The 21,013-nt window shown below is 39.7% G+C and overlaps 1 protein-coding gene and 1 pseudogene across 2 annotated transcripts in view; one reads left to right on the forward strand and one right to left on the reverse strand.

The window, feature by feature from the left end:
• Positions 1–14,648, forward strand: part of LOC122026267 (mitochondrial import receptor subunit TOM20-like) — a 55,093-nt gene extending 40,445 nt beyond the window's left edge. Inside the window, exon 6 of one of the 2 annotated variants that reach the window (XM_042584937.1) lies at positions 14,192–14,648. In XM_042584937.1, coding sequence (XP_042440871.1) covers positions 14,192–14,305 — 114 coding nt within the window. In that variant the 3' untranslated portion in view covers positions 14,306–14,648. Of the gene's footprint in view, positions 1–13,353; positions 13,393–14,191 lie in introns of those variants that run through there. The other variant, XM_042584945.1, reaches the window with a different exon arrangement.
• A 3,289-nt stretch (positions 14,649–17,937) lies between these two features.
• LOC122039343 lies at positions 17,938–18,035 on the reverse strand (annotated as a pseudogene).
• Positions 18,036–21,013: the final 2,978 nt, after the last annotated feature.

The raw sequence follows: 21,013 nt of genomic DNA on the forward strand, positions 1-21,013 counted from the left end.
TCATTTCAAATTCATTTTCCATTAATTTAACGAATTCTTTTAGAAATTTAGAGTTAGTTGAGCCAAAAATTATATCATCAACATAGATTTGTGCTATGAAGATGTCTTTTTCTATAGTTTTTACAAATAGGGTTGGATCTATGTGACCTTGGTTAAAGCCTTTGGATGTTATACTATTGGATAACCGTTCATACCATGCTCTAGGAGCTTTTTTAAGTCCATATAAGGCCTTTTTCAGTTTAAATACATGATTAGGGTAGTCTAGGTCCTCAAATCCTGAGGGTTGGTTTACATAGACCTCTTCCTTAATGAATCCATTTAGGAATGCGGATTTTATATCCATTTGGTATAACTTAAACCCTTTATGGGCTGCATAGGCTAATAACGTCCTAATGGATTCAAGCCTAGCTACTGGTGTATAGGTTTCGTCATAGTCTAAACCCTCTACTTGACTAAATCCTTTGGCCACTAGTCTAGCCTTATTTCTAATTATTTCACCCTGATCATCCAACTTGTTTCTAAATACCCATTTGGTATCTATTATTGACTTATCTAAGGGTTTAGGTACAAGTTGCCAGACTTAGTTTCTATCAAACTGGGCTAATTCTTCTTGCATAGCAATGATCCAGTCTGGATCAGGTAGGACCTCTTCTATAGTCTTAGGTTCAATTTTAGAAATAAGGGCAATCTGACTAAAGTTTCTATAAGAGGATCTAGTCCTTACTCCTAGGTTTGGATCACCCTAAATTTGGTCAGGTGGGTGAGAGGTACTTGTTCTAGTTGGTCTTATGTTTGGGTCAGAAATTGGTTCCTCTGGTTTATTGGTGTTGGGATGAATTTCATCGTCTTCAATAATTCTTGGATTAATGTCAATATTTTCATTCAAGTTAGGTAGATTATTTTCTTCATCAAATATTATATTAGTTGTTTCTTCAACTTTTAGGGTATTTTGGTTATAGACTCTATAAGCCCTACTGGTTGTGGAGTACCCTAAAAAGATTCCTTGATTTGATTTGGGTGTAAATTTTCCTAAGTAATCTTTAGTATTTAAAATATAAACTTTACATCCAAAAACTTTTAAATAGTTTAGGTTGAGAATTTTATTATAATACATTTCATAAGGAGTTTTATTGTGATATTTGTTAATTAGAATTTTATTTTGAATATAATTTGCTGTATTTATGGCTTCGGCCCAAAATTGATGATTTAAGTTATATTCATTTAGCATAGTTCTAGCGGCTTCTTGTAGGGTTCTATTTTTACGTTCCTTTAGACCGTTTTGTTGGGGGTTCTAGGACATGAAAATTCATGTTGGTATCCATTGATTTTACAGAATTGGGTAAACCTATGATTTTCAAATTCCCCCCATGATCACTTCTTATTTTTTTAATTTTAGTATCTTTTTCATTTTCTGTCAACTTGCAAAAATTACTAAATTCTTCAAAAGTTTCATCTTTTGTTTTTAGGAATTTTACCCAGCTGAACCTAGAGTAGTCATCAATTATAACTAAGCAATAATGGTTCTTGCTTAGTGACTTGGCTCCATGTGAATCAAATAGGTCAAGGTGAAGAAGCTCAAGTAAAGAGTTAGTTCTTTCTAGATTAGTTGATTTGTGGGTTGACTTGGTTTGTTTTCCTTGTTGACAAGCATTACAGACTGAGTTTTCAATAAATTTTAATTTGGGCAAACCTTTAACTAGACCATTTTGACTCATTTTTGAAATGAGTCTGGTGTGAGTGTGACCCAATCTTCTGTGCCACAAGTCAGTTTCCTCTTCTTGTGTTAGAAAACACTTTATTGAGGAAGTGGGTAGATCAATTGAGTACATGTTATTTTTCCTAAGCCCTTTAAGTGTGATTTCAGGATTTTCAATTTTTTTAACTAAACAATTAGATTTGTCAAAAGTAACTAAGTATCCACTATCACACAATTGGCTTATACTTAGAAGATTAAAATTGAAGTTTTCAACTAGTAGAACTTTTCGAATAATAAAATCGGAACTAAGTTCGATGTTACCTCTTCCGATTACCTTAAGTTTGCCGTCGTTGCCGAATGCAACAGATCCTAAATTCTTTAGTTTGAGCTTTGTGAACTTTAATTTATCTCCAGTCATGTCTCTGGAGCATCCACTATTTAACATCCACTGATCCAATTCTTTATGTTCCTGCACATAAATTGTTTGAATTGAACTCTATTTGATGAAAAGAAAGTGAAGTGATTAAGTTTGAGTTTGAATTTGATTGAAACATAAGTGTAACACTAGGTTAATTTTGAAATTGATTTTGAAAGGATTTTAAAATAATTTTGAAATTAAGTTTTAAAAGATTTTTAAAATAATTTTGAAATTGATTTTGAAAAGTTTTTTAAATAATTTTGAAATTGATTTTGAAAAGATTTTTAAATACTTTTGAAATTAAGTTTTAAAAGATTTTTAAAATAATTTTGAAATTGATTTTGAAAATAATTTTTAAATAATTTTGAAATTGAAAAAATAATATTAATTACGAATTTAATTTTCAATTTGAATTTCAAATTTGATTCTCTTTTAAATTTCTATTCTTTAGTCATCTCACCCGATCTAAATTTTCAATCAGGTAATCCTACAATTTTTGTGAGATGAATTATGTTCAATTTTAGGGCTTAGTTTAACTTTGTGTTAGATTTAGGTTTAGTTTTGGGTTCAACAAGCAGACGTTCTTTAGATAAATTTCTGGGCTATGGTGAGTCACAAGGACATCATTAAAGTAACCATGCCTTCGAGGTTTTCCAAATAGTCCTACCCATTGAACTTAGTACAAAACCTTGGTCTAACTGGTTAGGATCCATAAAGGGTAGCTTCGGTCAGTTCCACTTAGCCAAATACACCAGGTCGAAGCCATATCTTCCTAGACATGTGATGACTAAGCTTCCCCAACGTATTATCATCTAATACTTCACCAGTACCGTAGGTCAAGTTAAGCCTAACCCTTTTTATTTAACCCTATTTATCCTGCCAGGTAGGTAAAGTTCGGTTACCCTGTCGGGTAGATTAAGTTGGGTTACCCAGTCGGGTAGTTTAGTCGGGGGTGCCAGCTATTCTGGATCCTCCTTCTATTTTTATTTGATTTTTGAATTTTGAATTTTTAATTTAATTTCGAATTTTGAATTTAATTTTGAATTTTGAATTTTTGAATTTTGAATTTTGAATTTTGAATTTTGAATTTTTGAATTTTGAATTTTGAATTTTGAATTTTGAATTTTGATTGATATCGTTTTTGTTTTTGCTCCCCCTGGATCATAGCCTCGATATGGTCTATCGAGGTAGTGTATTTGATCCTTCGGGATCCAATATTGACCAAGTCCAACTTGATTAATCAATTTGGACTTGGGGATCCATGCTTGGACTGATTTTCTATTTGCTTTTTGTACAAGTGATAAATAAGATTTGTATTTTTTCTTTGGTTTAAATCCTAGACCCGTTCTATTGTAAACGGCTCTTTGTGTCCCAAGAATTAGGTCAAGATTCTTGGAACCTAAAGAAAACCGTTCTAGTGTTTTCTCCAGATTCTTGACTTGAGTTTTCAGGCTGGAATTCTCTTCCTCAAGTTTTTGAGTTTGAGTTGAGTTTCCTGTCTGAACTGGTTCAGTCAGAGATTTGGAGTTAGTCACTTCTTTAAGGACATCTACTTCCTTTAGAAGTTACTTAACTCTAAGGTTTGATTTAGCTAACTTTCGCAATAAATAATTAACTAGATTATTAAGTCTAGAAATACTCATAGCGGGGTCTGGCCCTTCGGAAATGGATATGGATCCGTGGCTTCGCTCGGACTCGGCCTCCGACTCGCTCTCGCTCTCGGACACGTCGATCTGGTCCCGGGCCATCCGTGCGAGGAGACTCGTCTGATCGAGTTCGTCGTCGGTATCTTCTTCTGAGGATTCGTCGTCTTCAGGGCCTTCTTCTTTCGCTTCTTTGCATCCTTTAGACTTGGGTAGTTGGCCTTGATGTGCCCCTTCTGGTTGCACCCGTAGCAGATAACCTCGAACTTACCCTTCAAACTCGGTTGAACCTCCTTGGATTGTATTGCCTTCTTTAGATCTCTCTTGTTGAAGCCCTTCTTCTTCTTGTAGAGTTTCTTTACGAGGTTTACGAGCTCGGTTGTTAATTCATCGTCTGAGTCGGGTTCTTCTTCCGACTCCAGTTCAGTTCTTCGTCGTGATCTCGGTTCTCGTCTTCGACTGGTACCTGCAACCAAAGCAACCCCCTTCTCGGTTGGCTGTGTATTAGTCTGCTCGTGAAGTTCGAATTCCGAAAACAATTCATCTAATTTAATACAAGATAGATCCTTAGAGACTTTGTAGGCATCTACCATTGATGCCAACAATGTACTCCTTGGAAATGAGTTAAGAGCGTACTTTATGATATCCCTATTTTCTACCTTCTGCTCGATTCCGTGGAGGGAGTTGAGGATGTCTTGAATTCTTGCGTGCAGTGAACTCGCCGTCTCACCTTGCTGCATTTTTAGATTATACAATTTATTAAGCAACAAGTCACGTTTACTTACTTTTGTGTCGGAGGTTCCCTCGTGGAGTTCGATCAGCTTCTCCCAGAGCTCCTTTGCTGATGTGAACGGGCCAACTCGATTGAGCTCCTCCTTGATCAGTCCGCACTGGAGGGTGCAAGTCGCTTTGGCATCAGCTTCCACTTTCTTGATTATGGTCGGTTCCCATTTTTCGCAGGGTGTCGGCTTGCCATCTTCGTCGGATGGGAGTTGTAGTCCAGTCTTGACGATCATCCAAGTCTCGAACTGGGTTTTGAGGAATGTTTCCATTCGCCCCTTCCAGTACCCGAAGTCTTCTCTGGTGAAGAGCGGGGGACGAACAGTGCTATAACCCTCTTGATGGGCCATCTGAACTTCTGCACGACAAAAACAACAAAAATCTGTTCAAAGATTAAGTCTTAGATTAGTAGTGCGGGAATAATTTAAAAGAAAACGTACTCGAGTGGTGTTACACCAACTTCGAGCAAAAACCGATTCGAGAAAAGAATTAGAATATAGCTATAAAGCTAAATTCTAATTGACTCCGAAAAATCTAAAAATACCACGAAAATTTGTTTTGAAAGGTGGTTGCATCGATTCAAAACGACCCCGCTCTGATACCAATTGTTGGATCGAGAAGCGCTAGAGGGGGGGTGAATAGCGCTCGTGACTATTTCGTTCGATTCGTAATCGTAAATTGTACGAAGAGTTAACAGAGTAATAAATGCAGCGGAAATTAAAAGCACACAGAAAGACGCAAGGTGTTTACTTCGTTCGGAGTCTAGTTCGACTCCTACTCGAAGGCCCGCAGTCATTGACTGCTTTCGGTGGGCAACAACTATAGAATCGTCAATAGTACAAGTATGAAATGAGTACAAAAAATCTAAGCAATACCGACAACAAAATTTATAGAAATCGGAGCGTCGGGTTGTCGGAAACTTGTCGCAGCTTATCTGGAGCCTTTCGTTAGTAGCACGTTGTAGATGGATCGCTTAGTACTTGATTGTTAAGAGTTGCTGGTCGAGACCCTCTTATAAAGGGTGTTTAAGGCGCCTCCATCAGATTCCAAGGCGCCTTGAATCCCTAAGTTTTATCTCGGAAATGATTCTGCGATGAAGCTTTGACCGCTGCCTTTTATCCATCTCAAGGCGCCTTCATCACTGTCCAAGGCGCCTTGAGCTTCCTTCAAGGAGCCTCCAACCCTTCTGGACAGTTGGCTTCGGCTCGCACCTAATGCGCCTCCAAGCTCCATTGAGGCGCCTCGATACTGTTCATCCGAGGTTATTCTTTGCACTTTGGTCCCTCCAAGATACATTAATCTCAAATATACCCTGCAGCACAAAGTTAGCACATAAAACATAATAATATAAGTGAACGACAATCATCGGATTGTCCGAGTTTGACTTCGGATTTCCGACCGGAAACCCTAGGTCGACTCGACGCCTACTGTTCCCTCTACGAGGAACGCGTCCTCACCTACTCCACTCAGGAGATTTACCTGATGCCAGTGCGATCCTCCAGATCGACCGGACTTTTGCTTGGTGCTCGATGCTTCCGGACTTTCTGCTGGACGTCCGCTTCCCGGCTGGTCCAGTCTTTCACCTGGTTCGCGACACCAAGACTTTCCACCTAGGGTTAGCCCCCTAGGACTTTTGCCTGAAACACTCGACCCACTAAGACTTTCTGCATAGGGTTACCACCCCCTATGACCTAGGGTTACCACCCCTATGACCTAGGGTTACCACCCCCTAGGGTTTTCAACTTACCTAACCACAGTTAGGGCTTTTGCCTAAGTACACTTAGGACTTTCCTTCAATCTCATTCAGATCGTTAGATCACCAACTACCTTAACTTTGAATCTTTTGCCATTATCAAAATTCAGGTTCGATCGTCGGATGCTTCCCGCACCAACAATCTCCCCCTTTTTGATTATGACAACCGAAATTCAAAGGTAAGTAAAACAAATGGATAAAATACTTAAAAAGTATAAGTGAGCAAGCTTAAATACATAAGTTCAAATACTTAAAAAGTCTCATATTTTGCTTCGTTATTAATGGCTCGATAGTCGAACTGAACAGATAGTTGCATTCGGTCTTCCGGGGGTGATATTATGAGAATTCCCACACTACTACCTTGTCGAGTGGGCGATCCATCCACATTAATTCTTCAAGTTTTTTCGGGCTCAGGGCTCGGTATTTCAGCCACAAAGTCAGCAAGGGCCTGAGTCTTGATGGCTGTCCGAGGTTGATATTATATGTCGTATTCGTTTAACTCCGTCGTCCACTTGATTAATCTCCGCCTTGGGTTAATAAGCACTCTGTCGAGAGCATGATGATGGGATGAGAGAGAAAATAAGGTCATAACTTTCGGGCTGCCAAACTAGCCCAAATGCTAACTTCTCGAGAGCAGTGTAGCAACATTCAGCGTCTTTCAATAAATGACTTAAAAAGTACATTGACTATTGTTCATTATTCTCTAGTCTCACTAGGACAGATCCGACAGCCCCATTAGTAATGGATAAGTACACTCACAGTGGTTCTATAGCCACAGGCTTAGCGAGGATAGGTAGATTTGATAAATAGTCTTTAAGTTCCTCCAGAGCCCTGTCACACTCCGCATCCTATTGAAATTTGGTGGTTTGGTAAAGTATCTTGAAAAATAGGAGACTCTGATCGGTGATTTTGAGATAAACCAGGACAACGTATTGATTAGTCCGGTCAACCGTTGCACTTCCTTTAGATTGCGCGGTAGAGCCATATTACGAAGGGCATGCACTTTACTTGGGTTGACCTCAATCACTCGCTCGGTCACCACATAACCAAGGAAACGACTGCTTTTGGCTATGAATAAGCATTTATTAGCATGTTTTATCAATATCTGCCACCAGATTTGTCTATCGGTAGGATTTAATCAAGATGTTATTGATATATACCTCCATGTTTTTCCAATATGATCTCATAAGACTTTGTTCATGAGCCGTTGATAGATGACCCTTGTATTTTTTAGTCCGAACGGTATAACATTAAAACAATAAGTTTCGTCGACAGTGATGAAGCTAATCTTTTCCCGATCCTCCTTGGTGAGCAACACCTGGTGACAACCTTGATAAGCGTTTAGCATGCATATTAATTTGCATATGGATGTTGAATCCACCATTTGATCAATGCGGGATAAAGGATAGTAATCCTTTGGGCATATCTTGTTCAGGTCTTGGAAATCAACGCAGAGACACCATTTATTCTCGGGCTTGGATACCATCACCACGTTGGCTAGTCAAGCCGGGAACTGCATCTCTCGAATATGATATGCTTCTAATAGCTTGTCGACTTCTGCTCTGATGATCTTGTTTTGATCGGCAATGGTCCCTTTTTTTTTACTTGACCGACCGGGCATCTGGGAGGACATGGAGTCTGTGCTCTATCACGGTTGGCGATATGCTCTTGATTTCTTGCGATGTCCAAGCGAATACATCATTGATGCGTGTCAAACATGTGGCTAGTTCCTTTTTGTCTTTTTTATGATGAATAGGTAGATAGATCATCGAAAAAGCACATACATGTCGAAGGTACGAACGATCCCAAATACGTCACTTCCAGACAAATGTTGGATTGGCTGTGGGAACTCGAGTATCGTATATGGTTGGTGTATGCGCGAATACACCCACCCACATCACTGTCAACACTATCACAATCCCGACTATCACACATACAATCACAGTAATACATTTCTCATGATGACCTCTCACATCAATGTACTCTGTCACTGTCCATGCTATCGTCAGTCAGGGCGTCTCACAACCGCTGTCCACAATCCGTGCATCCTCCCTTGTCTTTGACCATCCGCGACGATCCGGTGTCAATCCTTAGTGCCAAATCAGTCTGGGGATCTAACATGTGCTTTGCTCCTCCGATCTCGGCTCAGCTTGGGAACTATTGAAAACTACCAATCTGAGTTCTCTCATTGTTATGTCATTCCACGGAACTCCGGCAGTCCATCCACGCTCTGCCCTTCATGCGACTCTTCCTTCGGTCATGACGGATCTTTGGCAATCGTCCATTGTGATGCAATGAAGGAAATCTGGTTCAAACAACCCCTTGCAACCACCGCATCGGCTCTTAGCCGCAGTCCTCTCCTTCCGCCACCTCCCCTCAACCGTTGTGCCCCCTTGCCGGCCGGCCGCCCCAGCCTGCTGTCGCCACTATGCTAGTCAAATACAGTCCTTGTAAGGTGGCCCTATGCTTCATGCTTGGCCTCCAGATCCTCCCCACCAGCTAGGAGTACCTTCATGTTGGTCCACCGTGCTCTGAAGTCCACTGCCGGAAGCTGTTTTGCCGCCGGCGCCGGAGTGCAGCAAGGTCTCCACCAGCTTTGAGGTAAGCTTTAGTTAGTGGGTTTTGGGTTGTGATTTAAGTGGAGCTCCACAACCCAAACCCGGTATCATTAAAGCTTCCCTCCCAAATGACCAAAACAGAGAGGGAGTTTCCAAAGTTGAAATCCAACTTGAATTGCAATCCACGCTGGATCCGAAATCCACGGTGCTCCTGTATCCACGTTGAATTTGAAGTTCCCTTGCAATTTTAAATCCATGGCTGAATTTAAAACCACCTTTGACTTTTATTCCACGTCAGATTGGAGCTTCACGTCTTCACCATGAATTTGAAACCTGCCACCCACGTTGAATTCGAAATCCACCTTGAATTTGAATTTTGATGCCATCTGAAATCTGCTGCCCACTGTTTGCCCTTTGAAATTTTCAATTTTGAAATCCTCTCCAAACTTGGCTCCCTCCTCAAGTGCCCCTAAGGTGGAGCTTCTCCTTTGTCTTCTCCGACACCTTATTCCGGCGGAGGGCTGTTTATGATTTCTGCATCTATTCACGACCCAAAACAGTGAGTTTGCCAGACAGAACAGAGCAGCAGTTGCTCATGCCTCCTCCCCGCCGAATGAGCTGTCCGCAGCCACACCTACTGCCGCTCTCCATCCCCGTGTCCGGCACTCCCTCGGCAACACTTCGTGGTCCTCGCCGGAGAGGTGCCCTCAAAGATTTCTGCATCCATTTGCCACCAGAACTTGATGGTCAAGCCCCTTCAGTGTGTGTTGACCGGATTCCCGGGTTGGTGGTGGTGACCTTGCTTGACCAAAGGAGTGCAACCACCAACACTCCTTCGTTACTTGCTGTTCCATCGAAAAACCCCTTGTCAGAAATGTTTCTGCCAGAGTCGGCCCCTCAACTCCGACGCTGGTAGTGGCTAGCGACCATCATTGGCAGGGGAGGGGGGAGATCCCTCTCCCCCACCATGGGTCTTCTCTCTAGGGGGGGAGGTTGGGTGGTGGAAGCTCACTTGAGGTTCTAGAGAGAAGTTGGAGCTTCTCTCTCTAGAACCTCCCCTCTTGGCTAGTTCCTTTTTGAGTTTTGGGGCAGGTCGGGGGCAGGTTGGTTGCTATCCCAGTGGTGGCATCCGGTTAGTTTATGCGGATCTGTACTTTTTCCTCCTGAAGCGGGGCTAGGGGTGTATCATGTATCACATTCACGCCTGCTTACTGGATCTTGAGGGCTTTGTGTGCTTCGGTTTTGATGACATCTACATAACATCTACGCGCTATTAGTTGGTCTCCTTTTACTTTGCTAACTAAATCATTTACTGGAAACTTGATCTTCTGGTAGAAGGTGGAGACGACTGCGCGGAACTCATATAATGCTAGCCTTTCTAAGGCCACATTATGCCTTTCTAAGGTCATGTTATATGCAGAAGGCGCGTCCACCACTATAAATATGGACCGTTGAGTCTTCATTAATGACTCCCCCTCGAGAGAAATAGTAAGTCTAATTTGCCTGAGCGGTTGTACTTCATTATCAGTGTCGTCATGGGTTAGAGCTCACTCCTTTTAATCTGCAGTTGGTCAAACGTCTTCTTGAAGATGACGTTCATGGAGCTACCAGTATCAACAAAAGTCCTGTATACATTATAATTAGCAATAACAGTTTCGATAATCAGGACGTCATCATGGGGTACTTCCACCCTCTCAAGGTCTTTAGGACCAAAACTAATCTCAAGGATTTTGGCCCGCTCTTGGCTACAACTCACTTCATGAATTTCCAATCGACACCTATGGGACTTTCTTGCCCTATTAGAGTTCCTATCGGTCGGATTGCCCGCTATCATGCCAATATCTCCTCGAGTGGTGTTACCACGATTTTCTTCTTGTCGAGTTTGAGAGTGCTTGGGCTCGGCTACAGGGAGGACAGGGCCAAACTGTTTTGTTGTTGGGGTGCTTGATTTGGCTGATCGGAGTTGGTGGGTCTACTCCCTGGAGGTTCACTTGGCCGTTGATTACGTCTATTATTTTGAGTTGGCTGTTGGTGTTGGAATCCTTGGTCAACCGCTTGGCTCATCTCTTGGTTATACGGGTAACAGTCTTGAGTATTATGAGTCCCTGACCAGTGGTAAGTACAGAAGGAGGGGACCTACTGACGAGGTTCAGTGAATGACGTCTGAATAACCTCCACATGCTGAATCATATTCGGTCCCTAGGACTGATGGTGATGGTTTGTCATGGGTCCCTTGTGTTGGACGGGAGGAGGGGAGCCTTGCGTTGTACAGTAAAGGCTGGAATAGGTGTGACTACTTTCTTCCAGGCTACTTGGACCGCTTCCACATTAATGTACTTAACTGCCCTCTCTAACAAGCTGTTGAAGTTTTTGGGAGGCTTCCTCACCAAGGAGCGGAGGAAGTCACCATCATTAAATTTCTGAGAAAAGGCGCTCACCAAAATCTCCGGAGTGACAGAGGAGACATCCATGATGACTTGATTAAATCGCTTGATATAAACTTTTAATGCCTCTTTCGGTCCTTTGTATGAGGGAGAACAAGCTCAAAATAGTCTTGTGGTATCTTTGACTACTGGCAGAATGGTAAAAAAATGCCTTCTTGAAATCCTTGAAGTTGCTGATGGAGTCCGTAGGAAGCCGGCTGAACCATCTTTAAGCGAGACTAAAGAGTGTCGTCAAAAACACTCTACACTTAACACCGTTAGTGTATTGGTGCAACATGACAACGTTTTCAAATTCGAGCAGATGTTCTTTTGGGTTAGTTGAACCTCCGTACTCTTCTATGGTGAGCGGCTGGAAATGTCGCAGTAGTTTGTCCTCCAAAATCTCTGCAGAGAAAGTGTACCTGACCATTCAGAGGAACCAATAGCGACGGGGCCCTTTTGTTTTTCTAGGATCTCGAGCGGGAGCATCTCCCGAGGAAGATCCCTATGGTCGTTCTGAACGCATAGGATCTTCAAATGACGTTCGAAACAAGGCCCGATGATATGCGATTGGGGGTGGTGGGGCGGAGGGGAAACTTATCGGTTGCTATGGAGCAAGAGGGACGTCGATCAATGGTTGCGGAAGCTTGGGGGGGGGCACGGTTATAGATATTGCAAGGGCATTTAACAAAGAAAGCTCGATTGGCTGTTGCTGTTGCGACACCGCTTGCACCTTCGCGGCTACAAGTAGATCAAAATCCTCCTGCGTTAAGATGACGGTTATGAGTCTTCCCTCGTCTTCCATACTCACATTTTAGAATCAGATATAGTTCCCACAGACGACGCCAAATTTATTTATGTTTGAAATTAGTGAAGATGTATGACTGATGAGGTGACTTACATGGTGACCGTAAGGGGACCTCGAAGTGGGGAAGTCCAAATTTTCGAGCTAGCCTACCATGTCACAGAAGACAAGGGGAGAAGGAAATGTAAGTAGATGGGACAGGGATGAGTCTCGACGCAGTCACTCTAACGTTTAAGTTAGTTTGAGACTAAATTCAAGTAATTGTGAAAATTATTAGAGAGCCACTCTGCACGTGGAGAAGGGACCCCTTATATAGTACCTTTGCCTCTGATCCATGTAATGAGTCGTCTCATCATAATAAGGTAACCCATCTTTCCATTCTACGTAAATGCTACCTAGTACTCCTATTGTATGGATGAGAGAAGGGGTGGTTAATCTTGCTTCTCAGATAGGCTTTCGGGTGCTATCTTGGGACTAGGCTGCTTAAGTTGACCTTCCTTGGACTCTGATCTCCATGTCAGCAGCGAGCACTTTTGACTTTAACATTCGTTTGGAGGTTCTATCTTATTTGCCGTATCAGATAGTGCACATTCCTAAAATCTAAATCTCACATATATTTAGTGGTAAATATGTTATTTTTTTCATAAATTAATTCAAATACGGACAAGTAATGATCATTATAAAATAAAATAATGTGATAAATAAAATGAAATGTGAGAGAATGAGATATGCTACATGCAAGTAGAGTAACTAAATTGATGATATTATTTTTGATGGAAGATGATTAAACAAAATAGGAAATATTTTATTTGATGGATGATGATTAAATAAAGTAGGAAAAATTTTATTTGATGGATGATAACAAAACTAAATGGGAATTATATTTTTTATGGATGATGATTAAACTAAAAGGGAAATATATATATTTTTTATGAATGAAGTCTAAATTAAATTGGAAAAAATATGATGATATTAGATGTTTATGAAAATGATGTTAATATGCATGAATTTGTGAGAAAAAACTAATTAAATGTGAACAATTTAAAATTACCAACTAAATAAACCAAATTTAAATTTGGGAAGAGGAACTGTGTTTATACCTAGATGATTTGAGATTCATTATGTTGAAGTTGATGAGTCTTGAACTGAAGTAATGGATGGAGATACTTAATTTGCTCTTTGTTGAATTTAGAAGAGAACCGTTTTCTTGCAAACTAAAATGTGAAAGCGCAATTAAATCATTCTAGGAATTTTGTTGGCTCTTGATCATGTGCCAGTATATTGTTTGCAATTGAAGACGATCCACAAATTGAGGAAGACGATGCATGAATTGAGAAAGCCAGCGCACGGTGGTCATTGCTGTTGTGATGAGCTAGCGATGATCATGCCTTGGAGGGAGTATGTAATTGACAAGATGAAAGTGACGGGATCTTCATGGTGTTGCTATAAGTGTTTGTCGTGGCAATGTAATGGGAACAACACAAATATTTTTTTGCTCTTTTTTCCCTTTATTTTTGTTCTCAATTCTTTTTTTTTTTTCTCTTTTTGTTTTTGATTTTTTTTGCTTGGTTGATATAATTTTTTTGCTGTGAGAGTTACAACAGTACGGTAATAATAATATATATATTTTTTAATGGTGAGACTGACGATGCATGAGGAAGCATGAAGGCATGAAAATCCAATTGGAACCCAATTCAAGATGAACAACGGGGAAGGAGTCTTTGATGAGAATGGCGCCAAAGCTTGGGGAGGATCCGGAGTGGTGGGATAACTAGTATCAAAACTGAACCCCAAGAAGAATACTCCTATCAGTTGCTTATTTTCTGCATAGATAAACAAAGGATGCGATGGTCAAATTCTCTTAGTTTTGGTTAAAGTTATGCATTGTTTTGTTGATACCTACTTGAATTTGTTTTTCTACTAATCCCCCAAAGATAAGGCAAGTGCTATTTACGTACCCATTATAATGTGAAAAGGTGAGATAAAGTGTTCTACTCCTTTTCAGTGTTTAACCAGCTACACCAATTCTATAATTTCTTTATGCCTCATGCTCGATGTAACTAATGTCTTGGAGATTATGCAAGGATGTTAAGTATTCTTCTGTCAAAATTGCAGACGCCCAAGAAGGACAGTGACCTGAAGTATGACATACTCGGCTGGGTAATTCTTGCAGTGGGTATTGTTGTCTGGGTTGGTATGGCCAAATCCATTCCCCCTCCACCCAGATAAGCTGCCATGCCAGAGACTCGTTCTGTTGGAATAATGTTTGTGTTGGGTTTGACAGTGAAGTTCACTAGCGAGAACAATGATCTCTGGAAGTGTAGGATCACTACGGGAGTACTTTCTCTACGCCATTAATTCTGGTATTATGATTGGCCCATTTTTTGCATGCTCATTTGATATGGGCAAAAAGAATCTGTTGTGTTGCGATAAAGGTAGATAGCTTGTGGAACTCTCCCGGTTGATGTATTAAATTTTAAGAAACTAGTTTTCTTCAATTTTGTCATGCTGTTCTGTTACCCAGCTGAATAATACATCTCTTAATCAATGCATCTAATAGCTTGAAATCTTATCATAATTTGTTTATGCATTGAATACACCACCCCTCCATATATATAATCGGCTGCAGTCTGTTTGTTACCTTTTCTCGATGTCAGCAATGTAATTCATTTGTAGGCTCTGGCGCTCTGTTATATTTGCTTGTTACAGCAGTATCGGCCATTTTGTAATACTGTTGTGCTTCTGCTGCAGTCAAAAGTGTTGCAAATTTCACCTTGAAGCAGGTAGAAATTGAAAGAGTTCCTCACGTCACATTGTCAATGATTGGGCATTGATGATATACTTATCTTTATCTTATGCTGTCTATTTGAGAGGAAGGGAGCTTCAATAGAGGGGGTGAAATAGAGTTAAGGGAAGAGAGAATGCTAGTCAGTTCCTTATTTTGCTATGGAAAAAGAATAAAATGTAAAAGAAAAAGAATATGAAATTTTAATTAAATGAACCAGTTTGACTAATCCATTAAATTAAATAAATAAATTTCATGTATTTAATTTATTAATATATATAAATAAAAATTGAGAATTATTTATGAATATGATATTTATCATAACTTCTTTTCAAATTTATAAATAAATAAGGAAGTTTTTAAAATAATTAAATAAATTTAAAATATTAAATCTAACTGAACAATATCTAACAATTTTAAATGACCTAATAATATCTAATTGAACAAAGCTCAAATCAAGCTTTAATTAAGCTTAAGTTATCCTTAAAATTATGGTACAACAAAAGAGTATTAAGTTATTGTCCAGATATTTATGATTCAATTTTTAGTTATAGTGTATTTGTAGGGATTTTTTCTCCGAATGGGAGGGGAGGTGTGCAATTCTTGGAAGATCGTTATGCATGTGAGCGGGAGGGGGGGTGTTGGTGCAATTTTATTGGGTCAAGGTTGATTAGGTTAACTAACCTTGAGTTGACTAAAGCTTGAGACTTGATGTTTGACAATGTAGGGAGATTGTAGATGCAAATGTTCATCTGTGGAGATTGTTGGTGTAATTCTCCTCTGATGCGAGTAGATTATATACACTTTTATGCATGTTTTGACGAATATTCACGTACTTTACTTATGCTTGATCTATGTATTTTTACACCTCTTGTCATATTTTCAGCATAATTACTCTTTTTTATCGGAAATTTGCTCTTTGTGTGTTTTTCTGTTGACAAGAGTTACTTTTGGAGTGAAAAAAGCACTCACAGATAATACAGAGAGAAAATGAAAGCAAATGACACTGGCCGTAGATCTCGCACGAATGTGTTAAAGCAACAGAGGAGAAGATGGCCACAACCGTGTGGCCTGACCAAAGAGGAGCAGAACACGACCATGTGATCCCACACGACCATGCCACTTGTCCAAAGGAAAAGAAGATCATGGTCGTGTGAAACCACACGACCGTGTCACCTGACCCGTGGCCAAGAAGAAGCTGGCTATGTGGATTCCACACGATTGTGGAACGACCCGTGCTAGGCTCGTGTCCTACACTATATAAGAGGGTCTCTTTCCCTTTCCAAGGGGAGAATGGTTCTCACTTTGGGGAGATCCATCTTGGTGCCGATCTCTGTCCTTCCCGGTCTCCGTTCAACGATTTGAAGTTGTTTCCATCACCTTACGACTCCGAAAGCAAAAAATTGAATTCGAAGACCACTCTACGCGATTGGATAAGCTTCTCTTCCCTTCTTCTTTTAGTTGGGTTTTGGATGCTTGTAATTCTTATATCTTTGGATCTTTTTCTTCTTGCCATAGAGTAGATCTTTTGTTATAGGATTAAGGGAGTAATTATGGTGTGGTTTGATGTAAGAACTCGTGGATATGTCGATTTCCTATCTAGATGATATTATTATGCCTTGTATCTATTTGATCTTATATGAATGCATGTATTTGAGCTTAATTCTCATATTTGATTGAATGGTTGTGTAGAATTGTTGATCCCGTAGGTGAATGTCCTAGATTGTATAATCGAGGGCCTTAGTGACAAGTGTAACCCATTAACGGACGTCTAGGGTATCACCTTAAAAGGAGAAGCAACTCTCCACAAGGAAGTAAGTATTTGTATGTAATTTTCATCTTCATCTCTATGGTTATTAAGTATGAGTGTGTTCTTGTGATGCATGACTGAGGGACCCTAGTAACAGGGGTAACTAGTTAATGGACTTCATAGGAATCATTCCTATTTAGTAGCAAGAGATATTGATCCAAATATCATGCCGGGTTGTCCACTGCAGGGGAGAGTCGGTAATGAATTTAACTTTCTACAAGTGCATGCGAATTGAGGATAGGCAATTGGTGAACCATGATATATTAATAAACATCACAATGAAACCGAACTCCTAGACTATTTCTAAAACCAGGTTTCTCTCTCTCTTTCTTATTATCAATCTTGTTCCTCTTACTTAACACGTAACTTATAACTGCCAATTGTTTAGTTAATTCTACGTGAGAGATCACTAGTGCTTATAACCGATCCATGTGAGTTCGATAATCTTTTATATTACTGATGATGTAACCGTGCACTTACAGTAGCATAATAAATTTTTGGCATAATTACTGGGGGCTGTGCTTATAACCTTAGCAGATAATCATTTAAGTTAATCTAAACATATTTTCCTTTCTTATATTATAAATATTTTAGTTTTATTTATGTAATTACATCTTGCATTTGTTTACTTTTATTTTTGTAATTTTCTTTTTACAATTTAAATTCTACACTTGGGATTTTCAACATTTTGATTGTACTTTAAAAAACTAAAAATTCGGTTTCTTTTGCATTTATAATTTGTGTTTGGAATATTTATAATCTTGTTCTTATATGTGAAGATCTAATCTTACAGGAAATCTACCACCACTTGATCCTGAGATTGATAGAACATGGCGAAGAAGAAGAAATCTACAAAGACATCAAGAAGAACAAGAATAATTTGAAATGGAAAACAAACCTCTCAAAAATTACGCAACACCATACGCACATGAGCTTCGGTCTAGCATCACTAGACCACCTATTGAAGCCAAGAATTTTGAGATTAAGCCTATGGTGATCACAATAGCTCAACAAAATCAATTTGGAGACGAACCACATGAAGACCCAAACCAACACATGGAAGTCTTTTATGAAATTTGCAGTTCTATGAAAATAAATGGAGTTCCAGTGGAAACAGTAAAGTTATTGTTATTTGGATTTTCCTTAATAGATAGAGCCAAACAGTGGCTTAACTCCTTACCAGCTAACAACATCACATCTTGGGAACAATGCGAGAAATAATTTCTTGATAAATTCTATCCTCCCAGTAAAATTTCTCACATGAGGAATCTTATAGAAAGCTTCAGATAGTCAAACTCAGAATCATTATTTGAAGCATGAGATAGATTCAAAAATATACTTAGGCAATGACCACATCATAGACTTGAGAAGTGGTTAGTGTTATACACTTTTTATAACGGAATCAACTATCACATGAAGGTGTCCCTGGACTCTGTAGCTGGAGGGGCATTAATAAACAAAAGTCTAGATGAGGCCGAAGATATTACAGAGAATGTAGCTTAGAACCATCATCAGTGGGCATCAGAAAGATGTGGAGGCTCTTTCTCTGGAAACCCTATCAAAGTATCAGGAAAATTTGACGTGGATACAATTACTCTTATGTCTGCAAAATTAGATGCTCTGACTAAAAAGCTTGAGAATATGGGAACTAGTACGACCAATGCAATTGTATGTGTATGTGACACTTGTGAAAGCATGAATCATGCTCAAGACACTTGTCCTTTGGGGGCCATCTTTGCACAAATGGATCAACTTTAGTAATGTGATGCAATAGTGAGCTATAATCAAAGACAAAATAATCCGTACTCTAACACATACAACCCTGGGTGGAAGAATCATCTAAAATTTTCTTATCGGAACAATCAAGATCAAGGACCATCCATAGGGCAAGGCCAAGTTACCAACCTGGACAACAAAGCTATCAACAACAACCATCACAAGGCTATCAATTTTCTAGGATAGAAAAGATGCTTGAAGAAATTCTTGCCGAGAAAAAGGAAATGAAAAAAAATGAACTCTAGCAATTCACTCAAAGAATGGATAGCACTGAAAAATACCAAAAGATGCAAGATAGCCAAATTACCAGATAGCGTTATCTTCTTCAAGAGCACCAAGAGCATTCCTAGGTAAGCCTGATGTAAATCCAGTGGAATACTACAACAAAATAGAACTATGGAGCAGACAAACCTTAGGAGATCCCTAAGTGACTGCTCCTAAAGGGATTGACATTTAAGAAGAGCCCTCTCCTCCCATACTAAACCCAATTAAGATCCAAGATAATGAGGAGATTACCAAGAACGTTGAAGGAATTCTTCCACTACCACTGCAAAGTCAAATAATTCTTTTTCTACAAAGATTAGCTATGACCCAAAAGGATGAAGAATTTAATAAATTTCTAGAAAAGGTCAAAGAGCTTTGTATTGAGGTCCCTCTGATGGATGCTCTTCATTAAATACCTATGTTTACCAAATTTTTAAAGGATATCATGCCCAATCAAAGAAAGAAAAGGAGAATTCGAGACTGTGGCATAAATGGAAGAATGCGACACTTTATTCTTGGCAACTGTTCTCCCAAAGCTTAAAGATCCATGAAGCTTCTCAATTCCATGCACTATAGGAACTGAATTTATAAATAGAGCTTTTTGTGTTTGGGGGCAAGTATTAGCCTCATTCCATATTCGATTTATAATAAACTAGGTCTCAAAAATTTTAAAATAACTATTATGACACTTCAGTTAGCTGACTATTCTTGTAGGTACCCTATGAGTATTGTTGAAGATGTGTGATTGTGTAGATTGTATACACTTGTTTAACATGTTTTGACGTAAATTACTATATTTATGCATGCTTTATCTATGCATTTCCATACTCCTTACTTGCTTTTAGCATATTTACTCTTCTTTGTTGGGAGATATGCTCTTGTGTGTTTTTCTGTCTACAGGAGTCAAATTTGGAGAAGAAATGAACAAACAAAGGAAAACGACACCAGCCATGAGTGCCACACGACCATGCCAAAGGGAAATGGCCTTGGCCGTGTGGAGCTGACAGGGCTGTGTAGCTTCAGTAAAGGAGGAGAATGACATGGCCGTGTGGGAGCCACACGGTCGTGTCACTTTTGAAGCCAACCAGAACACGGCTGTGTAGATTTACACGGTCGTGCAACCTTTCTAGAGGCCAATCATGACATGGTCGTGTGTGCCACACAACCGTGTAATATTTCCAAAGACAGAGATTGGCTAGGCCGTATAGATCTGCACGGTCGTGCAAGCTACCCGAGACAAGGCATGGCATAGCCGTGTGAGAGTCACATGGCCGTGTGACCCTGGCTGAGAAGGAAGTAGGCAGGGCCGTGTGAGATTCACACGGCCGTGCCACTGGTCGTGTGACGCCCAAACACCCTCTTCTATATAAAGGGATTTCTCCTCTTTGAAAGCAGGAGACTCTCCCTTTGGGGAGATCCAATTCTTGAGGCTTTCTTCCATTTCTTGCCACAGAGATGTTTCCATCCAAGATTCGACTCTAGTAGAAAGGATTGGTTCCGAAGATCATGGTCTTTAAATAAGCATTTCTTTTCTATCATCTTGATTTGGATCGAAATGTTTACGATCTTCTTGTCTTCGGTTCTTTTCTTTTGTATCATGGAATAAATCTCCTTGTTCTAGGATGGAGGGAGTATTTATGATGTCAATTGATGTAAGATTTCAAGGATTTGACATCTTCTTGTTTCAATGATATTGTTATGTTTTGTATCAATTCAATCTTGAGTGGATTGTTGTGTTTTGAATCTATTTACTATTCTTGATTGATTGTTTGCATTTCTTGAGGAATCTTGGAGAGTAATTTTCTAGATTGTATGACCGAGGGGTGGCGTAACAAGGCTGCCCCGTTAACAGATATTTAGGGGATCATCTTGAAGGGGTGAAGCAAGAACCTACAAAGAAGTGGGATAGATAGATGAACTTGTAATGCCTGAAAATCCTCAAATTAATTTTAAAAATATTCTATTATTTTTCTGGAATTTTAGAATATTTTTATAGAATTTTTAGAATAGCCGAAGTAGCAAAATTTAATAAAAACGTAAAATAGCATAAGCGGGGATTGAACCCGCAACCTATGGACTCTATGACATATAGGGTGACTTAGTAACCAGGGGGCCACAGTAGGGATGTGCTGAAAGGAAAGGAGAGCAATTATATTTAAAGTTTAGTTGGGGTGTATTAATCACTTAATATAAAAAGGGAAATTAAGGGGAGAGTTATTATTTTTGGATCGGCAACTCTCTTTTCCCTCACCCTCACACGCCGCCCTCTCTCCTCTCCCGCACCTTCTCGGCACGCCAAGCC

The sequence above is a fragment of the Zingiber officinale genome, chromosome 1A, assembly GCF_018446385.1.
Source record: "Zingiber officinale cultivar Zhangliang chromosome 1A, Zo_v1.1, whole genome shotgun sequence".
Taxonomy (NCBI): domain Eukaryota; kingdom Viridiplantae; phylum Streptophyta; class Magnoliopsida; order Zingiberales; family Zingiberaceae; genus Zingiber; species Zingiber officinale.